We start from the raw sequence: 24242 nt of genomic DNA on the forward strand, positions 1-24242 counted from the left end.
CACACACACACACACACACACACACACACACACACATACACACACACACACACCTATTTTACCTACCCACATCTTCCCCTATAAGTTTGTCCATGTCTCTCTGCTCTCCTGTCAGTCAAACCAGCGGAGCTCAGAATGTTGGTCTTTGATGTCCCCAGAGTTCTATTTCTGATCCCCTCATGACGCAGTGGATTAATCATGTGGTATTAATAATTCCGTCTGTTAGCTGGCGGCATCGATACAAAACATATCCTTGAAAAACTCTATGGACTTTTTTTTCTCTCCGGCTGTCTGAATGTGATGGTACTATTTTGGTGCACGAGACGCAGACAGAGACATATGGAGAGAATTAACTTGAATAACAATCACTTTGTCACTGATTTGTTGACAATACTCTTCGTTCTACCAGGGGGAACTTGGTGAAAAGGGACACAAGGTAAATGCTTTTCCAATTCAGTAATGTGATAGAGCAAAGCCCGAACCAAAAGGTCTTTTTAAGCATTCATGTTTTGAACATTTAACCATTTTTATTTATTGAAACATCTAACTAGAATGACTCCTGCACACTGTTCTGTATATTTGCAAATTAAACGTATCCTATTGACATTGTTGTGTTTTTAGGGTGAGCCAGGTATTGGCCACAGAGGTCCTGTGGGACAGGCTGGTCCACCTGGAACTAAGGTAGACTCCCACACCATCACTTAGCTCTGCCCTCTACTTGGTCTAAATCTATTTAGCTTTAACGGGCTTCAATTGACAATTTTGTCACCTGAGGGCCTGATTGTTACTATGGAGATACAATAGTCTAGAGGAAACACTGAACTTCAGTAGCTGCTAGAGTAATACCAACACGGTCCTTATCTGTCTCCTATTAGCTATCCCCCTCTCTCTGGGATTGTCTCTTTCTTTTTCTATGCAGTTATGAATTGTTGTTATCTTCCATTTACAAAGCAAAAACACTAGAACATATGGAATTAATAACTGCAATTATAATTTTAGTTACAGTGCGGCAAAAAAGTATTTAGTCAGCCACCAATTGTGCAAGTTCTCCCACTTAAAAATATGAGAGAAGCCTGTAATTTTCATCATAGGTACACTTCCACTATGACAGACAAAATTAGAAAAAAAAATCCAGAAAATCACATTATAGGATTTTTAATGAATTTATTTGCAAATTATGGTGGAAAATAAGTATTTGGTCAATAACAAAAGTTTATCTCAATACTTTGTTATATACCCTTTGTTGGCAATGACAGAGGTCAAACGTTTTCTGTAAGTCTTCACAAGGTGTTCACACACTGTTGCTGGTATTTTGTCCCATTCCTCCATGCAGATCTCCTCTAGAGCAGTGATGTTTTGGGGCTGTTGCTGGGCAACACGGACTTTCAACTCCCTCCAAAGATTTTCTATGGGGTTGAGATCTGGAGACTGGCTAGGCCACTCCAGGACCTTGAAATGCTTCTTACAAAGCCACTCCTTCATTGCCCGGGCGGTGTGTTTGGGATCATTGTCATGCTGAAAGACCCAGCCACGTTTCATCTTCAATGCCCTTGCTGATGGAAGGAGGTTTTCACTCAAAATCTCACAATACATGGCCCCATTCATTCTTTCCTTTACACGGATCAGTCGTCCTGGTCCCTTTGCAGAAAAACAGCCCCAAAGCATGATGTTTCCACCCCCATGCTTCACAGTAGGTATGGTGTTCTTTGGATGCAACTCAGCATTCTTTGTCCTCCAAACACGACGAGTTGAGTTTTTACCAAAAGTTTCTATTTTGGTTTCATCTGACCATATGACATTCTCCCAATCTTCTTCTGGATCATCCAAATGCTCTCTAGCCAATTTCAGATGGGCCTGGACATGTACTGGCTTAAGCAGGGGGACACGTCTGGCACTGCAGGATTTGAGTCCCTGGCGGCATAGTGTGTTACTGATGGTAGGCTTTGTTACTTTGGTCCCAGCACTCTGCAGGTCATTCACTAGGTCCCCCCATGTGGTTCTGGGATTTTTGCTCACCGTTCTTGTGATCATTTTGACCCCACGGGGTGAGATCTTGAGTGGAGCCCCAGATCGAGGGATCAGTGGTCTTGTATGTCTTCCATTTCCTAATATTTGCTCCCACAGTTGATTTCTTCTAACCAAGCTGCTTACCTATTGCAGATTCAGTCTTCCCAGCCTAGTGCAGGTCTACAATTTTGTTTCTGGTGTCCTTTGACAGCTCTTTGGTCTTGGCCATAGTGGAGTTTGGAGTGTGACTGTTTGAGGTTGTGGGCAGGTGTCTTTTATACTGATAACAAGTTCAAACAGGTGCCATTAATACAGGTAATGAATGGAGGACAGAGGAGCCTCTTAAAGAAGAAGTTACAGGTCTGTGAGAGCCAGAAATCTTGCTTGTTTGTAGGTGACCAAATACTTATTTTCCACCATAATTTGCAAATAAATTCATTAAAAATCCTACAATGTGATTTTCTGGATTTTTTTCCCTCATTTTGTCTGTCATAGTTGAAGTGTACCTATGATGAAAATTACAGGCCTCTCTCATCTTTTTAAGTGGGAGAACTTGCACAATTGGTGGCTGACTAAATACTTTTTTGCCCCACTGTATATCAGTGTAGTAATTAGAGCAATGCAAAAAAATGAAAATGCCTTTCTACCTTTGTCCCTCTGACTCTCTTTCTCTCCTTCTGTCTGTCTGCCTATCTGTCTCTCTCTCTCTCTATCTCTGTCTCATTCTCTCTTTCTGTCTGTCTGCCTATCTGTCTCTCTCTATCTCTGTCTTATTCTCTCTTTCTGTCTGTCTGCCTATCTGTCTCTCTCTATCTCTGTCTCATTCTCTCTTTCTGTCTGTCTGCCTGTCTGTCTCTCTCTATCTCTGTCTCATTCTCTCTTTCTGTCTGTCTGCCTATCTGTCTCTCTCTATCTCTGTCTTATTCTCTCTTTCTGTCTGTCTGCCTATCTGTCTCTCTCTATCTCTGTCTTATTCTCTCTTTCTGTCTGTCTGCCTATCTGTCTCTCTCTCTCTGTCTTATTCTCTCCTTCTGTCTGTCTGCCTATCTGTCTCTATCTCTGTCTTATTCTCTCTTTCTGTCTGTCTGTCTGCCTGTCTGTCTCTCTCTATCTCTGTCTCATTCTCTCTTTCTGTCTGTCTGCCTATCTGTCTCTCTCTATCTCTGTCTTATTCTCTCATCCTGTCTGTCTGCCTATCTGTCTGTCTCTATCTCTGTCTATTCTCTCTTTCTGTCTGTCTGCCTATCTGTCTCTCTCTATCTCTGTCTATTCTCTCTTTCTGTCTGTCTGCCTATCTATCTCTGTCTTATTCTCTCATCTGTCTGTCTGCCTATCTGTCTCTCTCTATCTCTGTCTCATTCTCTCTTTCTGTCTGTCTGCCTATCTGTCTCTCTCTATCTCTGTCTCATTCTCTCTTTCTGTCTGTCTGCCTGTCTGTCTCTCTCTATCTCTGTCTCATTCTCTCTTTCTGTCTGTCTGCCTATCTGTCTCTCTCTATCTCTGTCTTATTCTCTCTTTCTGTCTGTCTGCCTATCTGTCTCTCTCTATCTCTGTCTTATTCTCTCTTTCTGTCTGTCTGTCTGCCTGTCTGTCTCTCTCTATCTCTGTCTCATTCTCTCTTTCTGTCTGTCTGCCTATCTGTCTCTCTCTATCTCTGTCTTATTCTCTCATCCTGTCTGTCTGCCTATCTGTCTCTCTCTATCTCTGTCTCATTCTCTCTTTCTGTCTGTCTGCCTATCTGTCTCTCTCTATCTCTGTCTCTTTCTCTCTTTCTGTCTGTCTGCCTGTCTGTCTCTCTCTATCTCTGTCTCATTCTCTCTTTCTGTCTGTCTGCCTGTCTGTCTCTCTTTCTGTCTGTTTCTGCATGTCTGTCCTTCTCCCTCTGTCAGGGTGAGCCTGGTGAACTGGGGCCTTCTGGTGCTCAGGGTATCCAGGGTATCCGTGGTAACCCCGGTATTTCAGGTTCTCAGGGCTTGAGGGGCCAACCAGGAGACCCAGGAGAGGTGGGGAGAGAGGTGAGGAGCTCCCCGACCATCTCTTCAACCTGGGGCAAGGAGTTTGTCCTGATTACTGGAAGGCTTTGTACTCTAGTTATAAGAAACTCAACACCTTGTACTGTAGTTTTAATAAACCCAACACCTTGTACTGTAGTTTTAATAAACCCAACACCTTGTACTGTATCTATAAGTAACTCAACACCGTGTACTGTAGTTTTAATAAACCCAACACCTTGAACTGTACTTTTAATAAACCCAACACCTTGTACTGTATCTATAAGTAACCCAACACCTTGTACTGTAGTTTTAATAAACCCAACACCTTGTACTGTATCTATAAGTAACTCAACACCGTGTACTGTAGTTTTAATAAACCCAACACCTTGAACTGTACTTTTAATAAACCCAACACCTTGTACTGTATCTATAAGTAACCCAACACCTTGTACTGTAGTTTTAATAAACCCAACACCTTTCACTGTAGTTTTAAGAAACCCAACACCTTGTACTGTATCTATAAGTAACTCAACACCGTGTACTGTAGTTTTAATAAACCCAACACCTTGAACTGTACTTTTAATAAACCCAACACCTTGTACTGTACTTTTAATAAACCCAACACCTTGTACTGTACTTTTAATAAACCCAACACCTTGTACTGTAGTTTTAATAAACCCAACACCTTGTACTGTACTTTTAATAAACCCAACACCTTGTACTGTACTTTTAATAAACCCAACACCTTGTACTGTAGTTTTAAGAAACTCCTGGCCTTGTAGTTTTAGTCTATTTCCTGGTCAGATCACGTAGTCCAAAAAATGTTGCAGACAAATTTATATCAAATTCACCAATAGCCAGAAACTCAGAACAAAGATAAATGTTTTCAAAGAGCAAAAATTCTGCCTACTAAGTAGGATGATAATTGTGATAAAGTATGATGTGTACTGTTTTTGTTCATCTGTAGGGAGACAGGGGTAGAAGGGGTAAGAATGGATCACCCGGGACTCCAGGAGCTAAAGGGACACCAGGAATAGGGGTATGGTGAAATATAACTTGCCCTAGTCATTGTTTGCCCTCTATGGTTATCATGTAACATAATGGATGCTTTCTGTTTCCCAAAGGGTCCACCTGGTCTACCTGGGACGAAAGGAGAAAAGGTAAGACAATAGCCTGTTTGGTGGTGGTGTTGTCGTTGTCATGTTGTATATGAGGAGATAATAACATTAGCACTCACTTCTTGTTGTTCCCAACAGGGCGACAGTATCCCGGGGGAACCAGGGGCCAGGGGTGTGGTCGGGATCACAGGTCGCAGGGTGAGACGGAACAATGGACTTAATTACCTCAGAGAGATGGACTTAATGATCTCAGAGAGATGGACTTAACCTCAGAGAGATCCTAGGCAGCATTGTAAAATATGGAAAAGCTGCTCGTCGCGACAGGATGGCACAATATGCACACATTTACACTGGACATAAATATAAAAACAGCATGTAAAGTGTTGGTCCCATATTTCATGAGCTGAAATAAAAGATCCCAGAAATTATTTTTTTTCTCTCAAATTTGGTGCACAAATTTGTTTACATCCCTGTTAGTCAGCATTTATTCTTTGCCAAGATAATCCATCCACCTGACAGGTGTAGCATATCAAGAAGCTGATTAAACATTATCATTACACAGGTGCACCTTGTGCTGGGACAGTAAAAGGCCACTCTAAAATGTGCGGTTTTGTCACACACAATGCCACAAATGACTCAGGTTTTGAGGAGTGTGCAAATAACATTTCTCTACCATAAGCCACCTCCAACGTCGTTTTAGAGAATTTGGCAGTACGCCCAACCGGCCTCAAAACCGCAGACCACCTGTATGGCGTTGTGAACAGGGTGCCCCATGGTGGCAGTGGAGTTGTGGTATGTTATGATATGGGCAGACATTTTATCTATAGCAATTTGAATGCACAGAGATACCCTGATGAGATCCCGAGGCCCATGTCGTGCCATTCATCCGTCACCATCACCTTATGTTTCAGCATGATAATGCACAGCCCCATGTTACACGGATCTGTACACAATTCCTAGAAGCTGAAAATGTCCCAGTTCTTCCATGGCCTGCATACTCACCAGACATGTCACCCAATGAGCTTGTTTGGGATGCTCTGGATAAATGTGTACGACAGCGTGTTCCAGTTCCCACCAATATCCAGCAACTTCGCAAAGCCATTGGAAAGCGGGACAACATTTTACAGGCCACAATCAGCAGCCTGATCAACTCTATGCGAAGGAGATGTGTAGCGCTGTATGAGGCAAATGGTGGTCACACCACATACTGACTGGTTTTCTGATCCACACTCCTACTTATTCGTTTTTTAAAGGTATCTGTGACCAACAGATACATATCTGTATTCCCGGTCATGTGAAATCCATAGATTAGGGCCTAATGAATTTATTTAAATTGACTGATACCAATTGACCTCATATGATACCAACTGACCTCATATGAAGTGTAACTCAGTCAAATCTTTGACATTTTAGCATGATGCATTTATCTTTTTGTTCAGTATAATATTTGTGATGTGTTTTGTTTGTGACAGGGTGAAAAAGGCATTGCAGGAGTCTTAGGAGCCCCAGGACACACTGTGAGTTAACACCATCACCTTTCATGACATGGACAGTCCAGAGGAGGCTGGTGGGAGGAGATATAGAAGGACGTGCTCATTGTCATGTCTGGAATGGAATAAATGTAACGGAGTCCAACGTGGTTTCCATATGTTTGATGTGTTTGATACTATTCCATTTATTCCATTCCAGCCATTACAATGATCCTGTCCTCCTATAGCTCCTCCCACCAGCCTCCTCTGGTACAGTCATGCAGTTAACGGACATTTGTTTCATAGCTACCTTTACCTTTGACCTCTTTTTATTAGGGTCCAAAGGGCTTCCCGGGCAGCAAAGGAGCAAAGGTAGGTTGAGTGTTACTTCTTTGATGACATAATCATTTTGGTGGAAATGTATGCGATTGAGTGGGTCTTACTAAATACTTTGATATTTTAGATTTTCATACCCACATACGTCCACTCAGGTTCTCCAGATACTTTAGATATGTTTACTTCAGAGACCGTTTTAAAGATGGTTTTGACAGCCCGGTGTTTCAGCGTTCAGTCAAATTCTCTGCTCGTTCTATTGAAGTGGCATCACTCTAGTCACTTCTGTCTCTTCAAACCCTCTATAGAACCTTCTTTTTGAAACATGTTTCACCGCTCACCATGTGGCCAGTCTATTTCAATTAACTTCAGTCCATTTTTCTATGTATGTTGGGATGTGGACAATGAAAATGAAGAGTCAATGTTTTTATGTAACTACCTGATACAGCCATATGGTATATAGTTTGTGTTTTCTACACACAGACTACAAATTAATAGTGTCTCATAAGCCCATACAGGCCGGGCAGCATTTGGTGTATGACACTAAAATACAAATATTGTCAATCAATCAATCAATCAATTATTGTATGAATGTTATAAGCCATTGATTCCTTTCATAAAACGTATTTTCACAGGGCGACAGAGGTTTAGCAGGAATACAAGGAGAAAGGGTAAGCCAAACATGACATAAGTACTACACAAACAGTATTTTGTATATGATTAATTCATATATGATGTACGTTCTTTATGTTTAGGGAAGCCCCCTCCAAATCCAGGGACCGAGAGGCTACAAGGGCTTAAAAGGAGAAGGGGTGAGAAACAAGTCCCCTAAAACAAGTCCTCCACAATGTATTTTGAATTCTAGTTTTAGTTCCAGAGCAATCCTCATTAAACAAATGTTATTTTAGAGAGACAGCTTTTGCATTTTCACTTTGTGTGTTTTCCCTTTTAAGACGCTGTTTATCTGTTTTTGTTTGGTTGGTTGTTTGTTTTAGGGAGAGCGAGGCTCCCCAGGTTTCGATGGAGATAAAGGAGAGAAGGGCGAGGATGGGCCCCCGGGGTTCAAGGTGCTTCCTAATGCTTGATGACAGAACATTTTATGTGGAAAAAGAGAAAAAGATAGTTTAAAGATGTAATGAACGTGAGACAAACAACAACAGAAAGAGAAAATACATTTTCCAAAACATGGCAGCCAAAGAATATATTGTTCTCACATTCAGCTTTTTGTTTGTTCTCCATCTGAAGGGCCTCAAAGGAGAGGCAGGGGCCAAAGGAGCCATGGGGCTGTTTGGGGTCCGTGGACCAGTGGGCCAAAAGGTCAGCAGGAAATACAGCATGTATCTATCTACAGGCTACAGGGAACCACTGTTATCAGATCTATGCTGCTACGTGTTTGCTCACTGTTGCTCTGTGCCTCCAGGGAGATACTGGTGAGCCTGGAGTCAATGGAGAAGTGGTGGGTATTTATCTAACACACTTTAACAGTTTAATATAGAAACACTATCTGTATAACTGTATATATGCTATGGTGGCTTGGCATGAGGTCAAAAACAGGCTTTGTTGATTGGCTTGTTGTTGTCACAGGGTCGTAACGGGGACGATGGATTGGACGGAGCCACAGGAGCCAAAGGAGACATGGGACTCCAGGGACAGAAGGGAGATCAGGTGAGGAGAGTGTGGCATAGAGCATAGAATTTAGAGTCTAGACAAATAGAACCTGTCATCTGTGATTCATTATACAGTAATTCTGTTCCGTTCTGGTATTCTATTCCTAGGGTGACAGAGGTGAACCTGGCTTACCAGGGGATACTGGGCAGACAGGAGTGAAGGTCAGGGCTTGATCCTAATGCATTAGGCATGTTAATGAGATGGTAATGCATTAGGATCAAAGGTAACTCTTGGTGTCGATTGTGGTTGTTGCACAGGGATTCCGAGGCCTACCTGGACGCATAGGAAGCACTGGGCTAGATGGAGAAAAGGTGAGTTGCCTGCTGTGGGATTCAATACAATGATCACAACAACACAATGTGCTCCAGGAAGAATCGTCAGTACCACTGACCTGCACAAGTAAAGGTTTACAGTAGTGCCAACTAGCTGCCACACGCTGCATAATTTAGTATACGGTTCAATTGTCTGACCTAGTAGGCCACTGTCAGACTATGGTCAATGGTTGCACAGTTTCAGACACAGTTTCAGTGAAAATGTAAGTATTTAATCATTGTTTGACACAGGGAGAGATGGGTATTCCTGGAACCCCAGGACATCCAGGGCTCAATGGACTCACAGGACGGAAGGTAGACATACACACACACACACACACACACACACACACCACTCTCCGAGGGTGCCTCATGGGGTTGGGATATGCAAGAAAATACATTTCCTATTCACACGTATAATACACACTCATGAAGTAGGACAAATATAAGCACCTGCCTAATTATTGATTTATTATTTATACACACACACATCAAAATCATTCTCACTAATCTTCTGAAAAGTGTTGATTGTGATGTGTAGGGTGAAAAAGGGGACGGGGGTATCAATGGAGTAGAGGGAGCACCAGGACTAAAAGGAGAGAAGGTTGGTTCAAATCACATATAAAAACAATATTGAAATGATGACTATTAATAGTCTATGTACTACAGAGGAATGTGGAAATATTCATGTAGTTCTTGAAGCGTTGTGTTTTTCTTCCATCATGCACCATTCATGTTGTCCCTGTCTTGTGCAGGGTGCCACTGGTTTCCCAGGGTTCCCTGGGTTTAAGGGGTCAGCAGGGACACCAGGCAGTGATGGAGCGGAGGGGCGACCAGGACGTAATGGGTCCAAGGGAGAGACAGGAACCAAGGTAGATTGAGGTTGCCTTCCAGTCAAGGTTATTATAGTAAACGAAAACTGAAACTAAAATAAAAACAAAAACTTTACAGTAAATTGAAATAAAAACAAAAAACATTTGAAAAACTAAAACGATACTGAAACTATCATCTTTGCCAGCAAAACTAACTAAAATAAAAATAACTCAAATAAAAATCTCATTTCAAATGGGGTTTTCAAGCTTCTGAATCTGGTGGTATAGGCCTAGTTTGTGCATCACTATCACTAGCCAGCACTTGCTAACAGGGAAGAAATCCAAGGGCGAGCACGGAGCGTGAGTGGGCCAAGCTAGAACAGCTTGTGAAATTAATGGAGCCGTTTGCAATCCACACCGACCAACTTCCAACTGACAGCCAAACTGATGTGGTGCCGTGCCCTCTCAACCTTGAGGCACACTTGCAGTCAACAACTGTTGCAAAACAGTTGTCACAGGTCCTGCTGAAGTCACTGCATGACTGCTTCGCATGCATACTGAATGGCAGCCAACTTCAGTCCAACCCCTGCAGCAGCTTGCCTGATGGACACAAGTGTGTCTCTGGTACTTGGCTCAACAGAGATGGAGGGCAGAAGAATCTTTTGTACTTCAGCAAATCAGAGATTACAGCCGTGGACCAGCAGGACCCCAGGAAGAATCCGGCAAGCATCTCGACCACCGTGCTTCAGAAATATAGCATCCTCGCATCGAAGATTGTGTCTGAGGTCACGGTCTAGTCAGAGGGTCAACCTGACAAGGCATTAAGTGCCCCGTGTGACCTGCGGAAATACCTGGAAGAGGTAAAGGAGAGCATGTCACCTCTCCAGTTCTGGATGGAAAGGATGGCTGTTTATCCAAAGCTGTGCACTGTGGCACTGGATCTGGTTTCTGCCCTGGCATCCCAAGCGTTTGTGGAGAGAATATTCTCTCTGTGGACAACTGTCATCAGGCTTGAGAAAACGAACCAACACCTCTCTTGAAGATAAACCAGAAAACATTGTTTGCTCGAACAGAAACACACACAAACAAGCTGGCTGGCTGTGAACTGATAGATTTGTGAAGTGGTGTATTGGTAATGTTTTTGCTGTTGTTGCAACTGTTTTTATCAACCCTATTGGAAGGGGTTAAATCCAAGTCACAATAGGATTGACTTATAATTTACACCTAACCAAACATATGTCCTGGCCATGGAGTTGTACAGAGTCCTCTAGTGGCCAAAAGACTGTGTTAGCATGGGCAGTTCCATGGACGACTTTCGCCATTTTGATTCAGTCAACTGGCCGGGACTTTCAACTTCATTGGCTGATCCCACCTGATGACCCGGTTGGCATGACCTGATGACCCTGTTGGAGTAGTGACAGCCGGGTCATCAGGAGGGATCAGCCAATTAATTTCACTCGTGAAGAATAAAATTGACTATTTCAAGATGGCGTCTGTGAAAGCTGCCTTCGCTCTTACAGATGACATCTTGACACAGATGGAATGTTATGTTTATCCAAGTCTATGGTCCAGGCCCATCACCTTACTGCCCCCCACTGACAAGAAGTGACATCACAAAAAAAAACTATAGGCCTACAACACATAATGGCTCCTTGCCATTGAACACTGAAACGAAATCCTCTAGAAATGAAATAGAAAGGTCTTTATCAAATTGAAAATAAATAGATACTAGTAAATCAATTCTGAACACTAACTGAAAATAAACCGAATTTCAAATAAATATCTAAAAACAAATATAAATAAAAACTAATCTTAAATCACCAAACTATAGTAACCTTGCTTCCGGTAACCTATTGTATATTAGTATGTATACTATTGTATATTAGTGTCATGGAAGCACAATATTGTCTGTCTGTCTGTCTGTCTGTCTGTCTGTCTGTCTGTCTGTCTGTCTGTCTGTCTGTCTGTCTGTCTGTCTGTCTGTCTGTCTGTCTGTCTGTCTGTCTGTCTGTCTGTCTGTCTGTCTGTCTGTCGGTCCGTCGGTCCGTAGGGCCGTCCGTCCGTCGGGCAGTCCGTCCGTCCGTCCGTCGGTCGGTCCGTCCGTCCGTCCGTCCGTCCGTCGGTCCGTCCGTCCCTCCCTCTCTTTCTTTCTTTCATACAACCACAGCCCACCAACCCCAAAACATAGTTTTACCCAGTCAGAGTGCACCTTAAAAAATCCACTTTTCACAAAAATAAAAAAAGATCCACACAATTGTGATGATTTGATAAAACAAGCCTGATTCTGTCAGGCACATTGTCCACCTTGCAGAATGCCTGTCAGATATGTAAATAGACAGGCAGTAGACAACATTCCTATGTATAGGAAGGAATAGAATAGAAGCATAATTAAGACACAGAAATGGGTCTATTTTCTGATGCGGCGGGAACGCTAACCAAACCTCTATGCTAATGGACCCTTTCAGCCACAATTAGCAGCCTCTTGATGTTGGTAGGAGAGAAGGGATGGAAAGGATCCAATGACGTTCCTATGGGACGTTTTATCACAAAACATCTGGATATATTTATAGGATAACTAGAGGGGCAAGGTAAGCCTAATGATCAGGTTGAGCTTTATTTATTTAGGTAATAAGGAGATACGTAGTTTTTTATTTTCATTTTATTTGACCTTTATTTAACTAGGCAAGTCAGTTAAGAACAAATTCTTATTTTCAATGACGGCCTAGGAACAGGAACAGGGCGAACTGCCTGTTCGGGGGCAGAACGACAGCTTGGGGATTTGTCAGCTTGGGGATTTGAACTTGCAACCTTCCGGTTACTAGTCCAACACTCTAACCACTAGGCTATCCTGCCGCCCCAAGTAGGGAAGTACGTAGTTGGGAAGTATGTTATAAGGAAGTATGTAGTAGGGAAGTACGTTATAAGGAAGTACGTAGTAGGGAAGTACGTTGTTGTGACGTACATAGAAGGGAAGTATGTTATAAGGAAGTACGTAGTAGGGAAGTACGTTATAAGGAAGTACGTAGTAGGGAAGTACGTAATAAGGAGGTACGTAGAAGGGAAGTACGTAGCAGGGAAGTACGTAGTAGGGAGGTACGTAGTAGGGAGGTACGTAGCAGGGAAGTACGTAATAAGGAGGTACGTAGAAGGGAAGTACGTAGCAGGGAAGTACGTAATAAGGAGGTACGTAGTAGGGAAGTACGTAATAAGGAGGTACGTAGTAGGGAAGTACGTAATAAGGAGGTACGTAGTAGGGAAGTACCTAATAAGGAGGTACATAGTAGGGAAGTACGTAATAAGGAGGTACGTAGAAGGGAAGTACGTAGCAGGGAAGTACGTAGTAGGGAAGTACGTAGTAGGGAAGTACGTAATAAGGAGGTACGTAGTAGGGAAGTACCTAATAAGGAGGTACATAGTAGGGAAGTACGTAATAAGGAGGTACGTAGAAGGGAAGTACGTAGCAGGGAAGTACGTAGTAGGGAAGTACGTAGTAGGGAAGTATGTTGTTGGGAAGTATGTAGCAGGGAAGTACGTAATAAGGAGGTACGTAGTAGGGAAGTATGTTGTTGGGAAGTACCTAGTAGGGAAGTACATAGAAGGGAAGTACCTAGTAGGGAAGTACGTAATAAGGAGGTACGTAATAGGGAAGTACGTAGTAGTGAAATACGTAATAAGGAAGTGCGTAGTAGGGAAGTACGTAGTAGGGAAGTACGTAGTAGGGAAGTATGTTGTTGGGAAGTACCTAGTAGGGAAGTACATAGAAGGGAAGTACCTAGTAAGGAAGTACGTAATAAGGAGGTACGTAATAGGGAAGTACGTAGTAGTGAAATATGTAATAAGGAAGTGCGTAGTTGTGATGTACGTAGTAGGGAACTGCGTAGTAGGGAAGTACATAGTAGGGAAGTACGTAGTAGGGAAGTACGTAGTAGGGAAGTACGTAGTAGGGAAGTACGTAGTAGGGAAGTACGTAGTAGGGAAGTACGTAGTAGGGAAGTACGTAGTAGGGAAGTACGTAGTAGGGAAGTACGTAGTAGGGAAGTACGTAGTAGGGAAGTACGTAGTAGGGAAGTACGTAGTAGGGAAGTACGTAGTAGGGAAGTACGTAGTAGGGAAGTGCGTAGTAGGGAAGTACGTAGTAGGGAAGTACGTAGTAGGGAAGTATGTAGTAGGGAAGTACGTGTCCCTCTTATAATACTATACCATTTTTGTATAATTGAATTTAGATTGAAGGAAGTTGTCGGTTTGTATTTATATGTGAGAGAGTGTGTGTCTGTGCGTGTATCTGTCTGTGTGTGTGTCTGTCTGTGTGTGTGTGTGTCTGTCTGTGTGTCTGTGTGTCTGTGTGTGTGTCTGTCTGTGTGTGTGTCTGTGTGTGTGTCTGTGTGTCTGTGTGTGTATCTATCTGTGTGTGTGTCTGTGTGTGTATCTATCTGTGTGTGTGTCTGTGTGTGTATCTATCTCTGTGTGTGTCTGTGTGTCTGTGTGTGTATCTATCTGTGCGTGTGTCTGTCTGTGTGTCTGTGTGTCTGTCTGTGTGTCTGTGTGTGTATCTATCTGTGTGTGTGTCTGTCTGTGTGTCTGTGCGTGTATCTATCTGTGTGTGTGTCTGTCTGTGTGTCTGTGTGTGTATCTATCTGTGTGTGTCTGTGTGTGTATCTATCTGTGTGTGTCTGTGTGTGTATCTATCTGTGCGTGTGTCTGTCTGTGTGTCTGTGTGTTGTCTATTTGTGCATGTGTCTTTGTGTGTGTGTGTGTGTGTATCTATCTATCTATCTATCTATCTATCTATCTATCTATCTATCTATCTATCTATCTATCTATCTATCTATCTATCTATCTATCTATCTATCTATCTATCTATCTATCTATCTATCTATCTATCTATCTATCTATCTATCTATCTATCTATCTATCTATCTATCTATCTGTGTGTGTGTGTGTGTGTGTGTGTCTATCTTTGTGTGTGTGTGTGTGTGTGTCTATCTGTGTGTGTCTATCTGTGTGCCTGCCTGTTTGTGCATGTGCCTGTGAGAGCACATGTGCGTGGGCTCACTAGCACGCGCAGCACCTGTGTGAGTAAGAGCGTTCTTCATTTTGCTGTGTTGTTGTCCCAGGGAGAGAGGGGCAGGAGAGGCAGAGGGAAGCCTTGTCAGACAGGACCACCTGGAAGTCCGGGACAAAGAGGAGGCAGTGTAAGCTACTTCATAGACCAGACACATAACACTCACACACATGTTGTTGTTCATGTATCAATACCTAATGGGAGTTACTGTCACTAGGCTGGGTGACAGTAAAAATTGCTGTGATAATAACCACTGTGTCTTTTCCAGGGAGAGCTCGGAAACGAGGGACTAAAGGGAGAGAAAGGGGAACCCGGACTCTCTGTAAATACATCTTACTTATTCCCACACACACGTTTCACACCTGCCTGGCCTAAGACATATTTGTATTGACAGACAGCTTGGTTGAAGACAAGGTCTAAGCAGCACTCTGCTCTCTCTGTTTTCAGGCCGAGGAGGTGAAGGATCTGGTGAACCAAGAGGTTGTGAACCAGTGCGGTGAGTGTTTCTGTGTTTTGCTGTGTGTGCGCATGCAGGTCTGTGTGGCTGTGTGTCGGTTCTACATTCCAAAACTCCCACTGCTGCGGCATGGCACCCCTGTGTGTTCTGCCATCTGGTGTGCCCACTCTGTGGAATGGCCCGTTGAGAGAGGGGACACCGTGACCGACCGGAGTCATTCACAAACACCAGACTCATAAACCATCATGCCACCCACCAGAACCCATAGGGCCCTACAACCACAGGGCCAAACGCACCTTTAGTTTACACCTCCACAACTTTGAGGAGAAAGGCATTGTTGCCTTATTCGTAGTGAACATCATTAAAGTAGAGAATGCGTTTTATGTCAACATATCATATCAAATTTCCTCCATTAGTTTCCAGGTGTGAAATTGTCAATTGAATCCAGTAAAAGCCTGTTTAAGGCTCATGTTTATTCAATGGCAGGAAAACACTGACTATTCTGTCTGTGGTTGTTGCAGGAATGGACTTGAAGTTTGTGGTGAAGTCCAAGGACCCGGATGCTGAGAGCATGTTGTTTGAGAGGGAACCAGACGAGCCTGTATCCATCTTCACTCGCAGCCTACCTGAGGGTGAGATGGGAGAGGAGGAAGAGGACAAGAAAAGACTTGTAAAGGAGCTGGTAGGATCAACCACTCCTCCCCCCGTCCCCTTGCAAGAGGAGGGGACCCCAGGTGATGACAACCTTACCGGTAAGTTAGAGGTTTGTGCCGTATCTGGTGTGGCGGTCCAAGCTCCTGACCACATATATGCCCCTGGTCCCGATGTGATGCTGCTTTCCATTCCTGTACAGCATAGCCACACTTTTTTACACAGAAGAAAACCTAAACGTATCTTGTCTGTCACAAATGTTGAATAAAGTTATATTTAAACTGTGGGATTGGTTCTTATTCGGGTCGAAATTCCAGACAAATATCCACAGAGAAGTATTGTTTATCCCCCACCTATTTGAGTAACTAATAAATAAAAAGCTGTTGTTTTTCCCTTCATGTAAACACTGCCCTTGTCCCTAAGTGAGACCCTCGCTTCGACCAATCTAATATCCTATCCATCTTTTTACTAACCTCCAGAGTTCACCCCAACCCTGAAGCTAGACTCTCCATTCTGAGTGCTTTATTACTGTGACTAGAAAAAGACGAGGACAAAGACAGAGGGAAAGAGAGAGAGAGGCAGAAAAAAAGCAATGAAAACACAGTGTTATCGCAGGTCATTATCCTAGCCAGCCCTAGGCTAGCCAGCCGGCTACTGGGCTTCTCATCCCATTTGAATCCCTATTTCAGCTTCCATTGAACCAAAGGGATCGGAAATAATCAAAGGCTCACATTGCCCCTGTCAATGTCAATGTGTCCATTGTTAAGTGTAATCCCGCGCCCGGGATCGTGACATCTAGCTCATAGGTATATATACATATGACCTGAGTTCCAAAATATTTGATCTTTTCAAATGCTCTGAGTGTTTGATTGAACTTGCCTGGTGTGCCAGATGGGCGGGGTTTTCACTCTTGGGAGTATTACATTTGATTCCATTACACCAGACCTGATTTGCCTGATTAAAAAAAAGTTAAATAAGAATATAATACAAACTCCATAATCTCCCCGTAAATGCAGTGTATTTTACATGCAAAATGTATCAGTCACAGACAAACATCCGACTTGGAGATTCGTAGACATTTCCATCTTTCATCATCCTTTCCTCCATGTCTCCCTGTTCATCCTCCAGTATGAACCTATAGAGGCTGTATTCCAAATGGCACTCCAATCCCTGAATAGTGTAATACTTTTGACCAGGGCCAATAGAGTTGACATTTATCAAGGGCCCTGTGTGTTGATTAGAGGAGTGGGACGCAGCAGACCCCACTTAGTCATAAATTGTTGAATCTGCCTTTCTGTAAGCTAATGAGTTCTCTCTTCAGACTCTGGAGCCAACAGGGGAGCGGATTGGGGACTGAGGCACAGGAGAAGAAGGGTTCCAGGAGTCGGGCCACGCTCATCAGGTGAATGAATGGAACTTGTTTTCCTTTCCATCTCTCTTTTCTCTCTCCGTCTTTCCTCTTCCTTTTGTTCCTGCTTCTTCCTCTCCTCTTTTCATTTTGATTCTTTATTTTTTCTCTTGCACTCTCTCGCTTTCAATCCCTCCCTCCCTCTTTCTCTCTTTCTCTCCCCCCTCTCTCTCTACCTCCCTCCCTCTGTCTCTCTCCCTCCCTCTCTTTCTCTCTCTCCCATCTCTCTCTCTCTCTTTATCTCTCTTCCTCTCTCTCTCTCTCTACCCCCTCCCCTATCTTTCTATCTCTCTCCCCCTCGATCTCTCTCTCTCTCCATCTTTGTCTCTCTGTCTCTCTCCATTTTTTTCTCTCTGTCTCTCCCTCCCTCTCTCTCTCTCTCTCTCTCTCTCTCTCTCTCTCTCTACCCCCCTCCCCTATCTTTCTATCTCTCTCCCCCTTTCTCTCTCTCTCTCTCTTCATCTTTGTCTCTCTCCATTTTTTTCTCTCTCTCTGTCTCTCCCTCTCTCTGTTATATTAGTTTGTAATGAGGAGGGAGTGTATGGGGCACAATATGGGACGAGAAAGATAAGAGTGTGTGTGTTGTTGTGCGTTAGAATTTATGAATGAATGTGCAACCCACATTGAAAGGCAAAACTATTAAAAACCATTCTTCACTTAATTAATGGATGATCTAACAATGACTCATACGCTTGATATCACAGCACAATGGACATAATTTCTTTGGTTTCCACAAAGGATTTTAATTCATTGAGGATAATATTCCTAATTCTACATGTTTTTGAACGTGTTCACTCTTGTCAAACATGCCTCAGAAAAGCTTTTCTTAATTATCTGTTACTTAACTCCTATAATTTAGTGATTAGCCTGGTTCCAGATCTGTTTGTGCTGTCTAGCTCCTACAGTCATCGTCATGTTTGGCACAAACAGATCTGTGACCAGGTTATATTATCTCTACTTTTGCTTTAGACTTGACCCCTGACCCCTGCCTGCTGCCCATGTCAGAGGGGGGATGTTGGGAGCATGTCCTGCTGTGGTACTACCACCCCCACTCCGGGGAGTGCCGGCCGTTTGTCTACGGGGGTTGTGAGGGCAACCACAACCGCTTCAACACCAAACAAGAATGTCAGAGGTGGTGTGGGAAAGAGAGGAGAGGTAGGGAACTACTTGATGCCGGTAGTAGTCTCCAGGTTAGAGTTGACAAGGAGGAATCCCTCAGTTTACAGGGGACATCTGGGGGAGGTGAACCAACAGCCGGAGGGTTACTGGCTTCAATATCCCATGTGCTGTCTAGCGCCTTTGTGCCCATGAGCATGGCACTTTACCCCTAATTGCTCCAGAGGCAGGTTGGGTACTGTGACAGCAAAACAATAAGGACGTTTCAGTCCAAATGGACCAATAAAGCAAATATTTTATTCTATTGGAATAACTACAGAAGATTTGGGAAGCAGAGGAGAGGTCGGGAACCGCTAGGGATGACTAGGGAATGACAAGAGGAGATTTGGGAAGCAGAGGAGAGGTCGGGAACCGCTAGGGATGACTAGGGAATGACAAGAGGAGATTTGGGAAGCAGAGGAGAGGTCGGGAACCGCTAGGGATGACTAGGGAATGACAAGAGGAGATTGGGAAGCAGAGGAGAGGTCGGGAACCGCTAGGGATGACTAGGGAATGACAAGAGGAGATTTGGGAATGAGACATATACACTACCGTTCAAAAGTTTGGGGTCACTTAGAAATGTCCTTATTTTTTAAAGAAAAGCACATTTTTTATCCATTAAAATAACATAAAATTGATCAGAAATACAGTGTAGAAATTGTTAATGTTGTAAATGACTATTGTAGCCGGAAATGACTGATTTTTAATGGAATGTCTACACAAGGGTACAGAGGCCCATTATCAGCAACCATCACTCCTGTGTTCCAATGGCACGTTGTGTTAGCTAATCCAAGTTTATCATTTTAAAAGGCTAATTGATCATTAGAAAACCCTTTTTCAATTATGTTAACACAGCTGAAAACTGTTGTTCTGATTAAAGAAGCAATAAAACTGACCTTCTTTAGTCTAGTTGAGTATCTGGAGCATCAGCATTTGTGAGTTCGATTACATGCTCAAAATGGCCAGAAACAAAGCACTTTTTTCTGAAACTCGTCAGTCTATTCTTGATCTGAGAAATGAAGGCTCTTCCATGCGAGAAATTGCCAAGAAACTGAAGATCTCGTACAACGCTGTGTACTACTCGCTTCATAGAACAGCGCAAACTGGCCCTAACCAGAATAGAAAAAGTGGGAGGCCCCGTGCACAACTGAGCAAGAGGACAAGTACATTCAAGTGTCTAGTTTGAGAAACAGATGCCTCACAAGTCCTCGCTGGCAGCTTCATTAAATAGTACCCGCAAAACACCAGTCTCAACGTCAACAGTGAAGAGGTGACTCTGGGATGCTGGTCTTCTAGGCAGAGTTGCAAAGAAAAAGCCATGTCTCAGACTGGCCAATAAAAATAAAAGATCAAGATGGGCAAAAGAACACAGACACTGGACAGAGGAACTCTGCCTAGAAAGCCAGCATCCGGGAGTCGCCTCTTCACTGCTGACGTTGAGACTGATGTTTTGCGGGTACTATTTTCTTATGGCTGCAGGGGCAGTATTGAGTAGCTTGGATGAAAGGTGCCCAGAGTAAACAGCCTGCTCCTCAGTCTCAGTTGCTAATATATGCATAGTATTATTAGTATTGGATAGAAAACACTCTGAAGTTTCTAAAACTGTTTGAATGATGTCTGTGAGTATAACAGAACTCATATGGCAGACAAAAACCTGAGAAGAAATCCAAACAGGAAGTGGAAAATCTGAGGTTGGTAGATTTTCAACCCAGCCCCTAATGAATACACAGTGGGATATGGATAAAGTTGCACTTCCTAGGGCTTCCACTAGATGTCAACCGTCTTTAGAAACTTGAATGAGGCTTCCACTGTGTTGTGGAGCCGGATGGGAGCTCCTTGAGTACATGGTCTGGCAGAGAGCCAGGTCCTGGTCATGCGCATTTCACATGATAGCGACCTGCGTTCCATGGCTTCTCTACAGACATAGGAATTCTCCGGTTGTAACTTTATTGAAGATTTATGATAACAACATCCTAAAGATTGATTCTATACTTAGTTTGACAAGTTTCTTCGACCTGTAATATAACTTTTTTATATTTTTTGTCTGATGTTCGGATGGACCTGCACGAGCGTTTGGATTTGTGTACTAAACGCGCTAACAAAAGTAGCTACTTGGACATAAATAAGGGACATCATCGAACAAATCAAGCATTTATTGTGGAACTAGGATTCCTGGGAGTGCATTCTAATGAAGATCATCAAAGGTAAGGGAATATTTATAATGTGATTTCTGATTTATGTTTGACTCCAGCATGGCGGATAATTGTATTTATTTTCCGAGCGCCGTCTCAGATTATGGCATGGTGTGCTTTTTCCGTAAAGTGTTTTTGAAATCTGACACAGCGGTTGCATTAAGGAGAGGTGTTTCTATATTTCCATGTCTAACAATTGTATTTATTGACATTTATAATGAGTATTTCTGTAAAATGATGTGGCTCTCTGCAATATCACCGGATGTTTTTGGAACTAGTGAACTTAACGCGCCAATGTATACTGAGATTTTTTTATATAAATATGCACTTTATCGAACAAAACATACATGTATTGTGTAACATGAAGTCTGATGAAGATCATCAAAGGTTAGTGATTAATTTTGTCTCTATTTGTGCTTTTTGTGTCTCCTCTCTTTGGCTGGAAAAATGGCTGAATTATTCTGTGAGTTGGTGGTGACCTCACATAATCGTTTGTGGTGCTTTCGCTGTAAAGCCTATTTGAAATCGGACACTGTGGAGGGATTAACAACAAGATTACCTTTAAAACGGTATAAGATACATGTATGTTTGAGGAATTTTATTATGAGATTTCTGTTGTTTTGAATTTGGCGCCCTGCACTTTCACTGGCTGTTGTCATATCGATCCCGTTAACGGGATTTCAGCCCTAAGAAGTTTTAATGAAGCTGCCAGTTGAGGACTTGTGACGCGTCTTTTGAATGGTTATCTACATATATTCAAAATATGTCCATTGTGACAACTAACATGTCCGTTGACAACTACCAACAGTACATTTCCTAAAAGAAAATGCAGCACTTGAATGCACCATCAGTCAGGGCCAAGGATGGTATTCAGGAATAGAAGGGGTCAAAGATGGAAGGAACCAATCAGACTAGCCGGAGCTGGCACTAGAAAAGAGAGAGGTGATCTAGACAGCCATTGTGAATCTTGGGATAAACATGGGCAAACACCAGACAGCCTGGTCAAACACATTATTTGTAGTGCACTTGATTTAGCTTGCCGTTTGACAATTGTATTTGACGTCAGTCTGGCACACACAAATGCAATCTCAAAGGAGGGGCAGTACGCTATTGTTGCATTACATAACACATTCATTGTTTCTTCACAGGTCTTGAGCCTAGAAGGTGAGAGGGAGCTGCCAATCAAGACAATTATTTTTTTTGTAAATGCCACAGTGTAAAATGTTCGAATTTTTGTGCAGATCTGGATTTTTTAAATATTTAAAGTAAACTAATGATTTTCCACACTTGAGAGAAATGCCCATATAGAGCAGAGCTGCATGGGTTTCATATATTTGCAAAATCATTCGAAATGCTTTATCTGTGCCTGTTTGAGCTTGCCTGGCTTAATTACCCAATAGAAAAGTCCCAAAACTGCAAAACTCTGTCCATCTGGGACTCCAGGCAGTCTTTTAAGCTAACGCTCAAATTATTTTAAAAGTATTTGAACCCAGGTCTAATACAGCTATTGTATTTTCTATGGACTATGCCAATTACAGTTGACTCACCATGTGAATGTTATGAATGTGTTCTTTCATGTTTTAATCAAAAGGTAGCCTGCACATTCTATATTACTATAGTATAGTATAGCACATTCTATAGTACTAAAGTATAGCACATTATACAGTACTATAGTATAGTACATGCTATAGTACTATAGTATAGTACATTCTATAGTACTATAGTATAGCCCATTCTAGAGTACTATAGCATAGCACATTCTATAGTACTATAGTATAGCACATCTTATAGTACTATAGTAAAGCACATTCTATAGTACTATAGTATGGCACATTCTATAGTGCTATAGTATATCACATTCTATAGTACTATTGTATAGCACATTCTGTATAGTATAGCACATTCTATAGTACTATAGTATATCACATTCTATAGTACTATAGTATAGCACATTCTGTATAGTATAACACATTCTATAGTACTATAGTATATCACATTCTATAGTACTATAGTATGGCACATTCTATAGTACTATAGTATAGCACATCTTATAGTACTATAGTAAAGCACATTCTATAGTACTATAGTATGGCACATTCTATAGTGCTATAGTATATCACATTCTATAGTACTATTGTATAGCACATTCTGTATAGTATAGCACATTCTATAGTACTATAGTATATCACATTCTATAGTACTATAGTATAGCACATTCTGTATAGTATAACACATTCTATAGTACTATAGTATATCACATTCTATAGTACTATAGTATAGCACATGCTATAGTACTATAGTATAACACATTCTATAGTACTATAGTATATCACATTCTATAGTACTATAGTATAGCACATTCTGTATAGTATAACACATTCTATAGTACTATAGTATAGCACATTCTATAGTACCATAGTATAGCACGTTCTATAGTACTGTAGTATAGTATAGCACGTTCTATAGTACTATAGTATAACACATTCTATAGTACTACTTCTAAGTGCATCATTTTGTTCTAGTTGTTTTTAACACTTTAACCCTGATACTACTGAAATAATTTTTAACACTTAAACCCTGATACTACTGAAATAGTTTAAACCCTGGTACTACTGATAGTTTAAACCCTAATACTACTAAAATAATTTTTAACACTTAAACCCTGATACTACTGAAATAATGTTTAACACTTAAACCCTGATACTACTGAAATAATTTTTAACACTTAAACCCTGATACTACTGAAAGAGTTTTTAACACTTAAACCCTGATTCTACTGAAATATGTTTATTGTATTGGTACATGAATCTACACCAATGGCACTGTTAATGTGAATTGATAATGAGTATTTACTGTTTTAATGTGTGTCATTAAATCACAACAATGAGTCTATGGCGTTCCTTTACCACTGTGTGTGTCAGTGAATCACAACAATGCGTCTATGAAGTTCCTTTACCACTGCGTGTGTCAGTGAATCACAACAATGCGTCTATGAAGTTCCTTTACCACTGCGTGTGTCAGTGAATCACAACAATGCGTCTATGACGTTCCTTTACCACTGTGTGTGTCAGTGAATCACAACAATGAGTCTGACGTTCCTTTACCACTGTGTGTGTACCACTGTGTGTGCAGTGAATCACAACAATGAGTCTGACGTTCCTTTACCACTGTGTGTGTCAGTGAATCACAACAATGAGTCTGACGTTACCCTTTCACCACTGTGTGTGTCAGTGAATCACAACAATGAGTCTATGAAGTTCCTTTACCACTGTGTGTGTCAGTGAATCACAACAATGAGTCTATGAAGTTCCTTTACCACTGTGTGTGTCAGTGAATCACAACAATGAGTCTATGAAGTTCCTTTACCACTGTGTGTGTCAGTGAATCACAACAATGAGTCTATGAAGTTCCTTTACCACTGTGTGTCAGTGAATCACAACAATGAGTCTATGACGTTCCTTTACCACTGTGTGTGTCAGTGAATCACAACAATGAGTCTATGACGTTCCTTTACCACTGTGTGTGTCAGTGAATCACAACAATGAGTCTATGATGTTCCTTTACCACTGCGTGTGTCAGTGAATCACAACAATGAGTCTATGAAG

The 24242-nt window shown here is 42.0% G+C and overlaps 1 protein-coding gene across 9 annotated transcripts in view; it reads left to right on the forward strand.

Annotated features, from left to right (window-relative positions):
* Nucleotides 1-23529, forward strand: part of col7a1l (collagen type VII alpha 1-like) — a 127753-nt gene extending 104224 nt beyond the window's left edge. For all 9 annotated transcript variants that reach the window (XM_042318654.1, XM_042318655.1, XM_042318647.1 and 6 more), the window contains 26 exons: nt 410-436; nt 622-681; nt 3897-4022; nt 4969-5040; nt 5126-5161; nt 5258-5317; nt 6592-6636; nt 6925-6960; nt 7557-7592; nt 7677-7733; nt 7917-7988; nt 8167-8238; nt 8342-8377; nt 8506-8586; nt 8697-8750; nt 8847-8900; nt 9153-9215; nt 9442-9504; nt 9656-9772; nt 14827-14904; nt 15043-15096; nt 15222-15270; nt 15753-15983; nt 17204-17284; nt 18260-18445; nt 21786-23529. In XM_042318654.1, coding sequence (XP_042174588.1) covers nt 410-436; nt 622-681; nt 3897-4022; nt 4969-5040; nt 5126-5161; nt 5258-5317; nt 6592-6636; nt 6925-6960; nt 7557-7592; nt 7677-7733; nt 7917-7988; nt 8167-8238; nt 8342-8377; nt 8506-8586; nt 8697-8750; nt 8847-8900; nt 9153-9215; nt 9442-9504; nt 9656-9772; nt 14827-14904; nt 15043-15096; nt 15222-15270; nt 15753-15983; nt 17204-17284; nt 18260-18445; nt 21786-21805 — 1866 coding nt within the window. In that variant the 3' untranslated portion in view covers nt 21806-23529. The remainder of the gene's footprint in view (nt 1-409; nt 437-621; nt 682-3896; nt 4023-4968; nt 5041-5125; nt 5162-5257; nt 5318-6591; nt 6637-6924; nt 6961-7556; nt 7593-7676; nt 7734-7916; nt 7989-8166; nt 8239-8341; nt 8378-8505; nt 8587-8696; nt 8751-8846; nt 8901-9152; nt 9216-9441; nt 9505-9655; nt 9773-14826; nt 14905-15042; nt 15097-15221; nt 15271-15752; nt 15984-17203; nt 17285-18259; nt 18446-21785) is intronic.
* The last annotated feature ends 713 nt before the right edge of the window (nt 23530-24242 follow it).

Source organism: Oncorhynchus tshawytscha, unplaced genomic scaffold, assembly GCF_018296145.1.
Source record: "Oncorhynchus tshawytscha isolate Ot180627B unplaced genomic scaffold, Otsh_v2.0 Un_scaffold_3920_pilon_pilon, whole genome shotgun sequence".
Classification (NCBI taxonomy): Eukaryota; Metazoa; Chordata; class Actinopteri; order Salmoniformes; family Salmonidae; genus Oncorhynchus; species Oncorhynchus tshawytscha.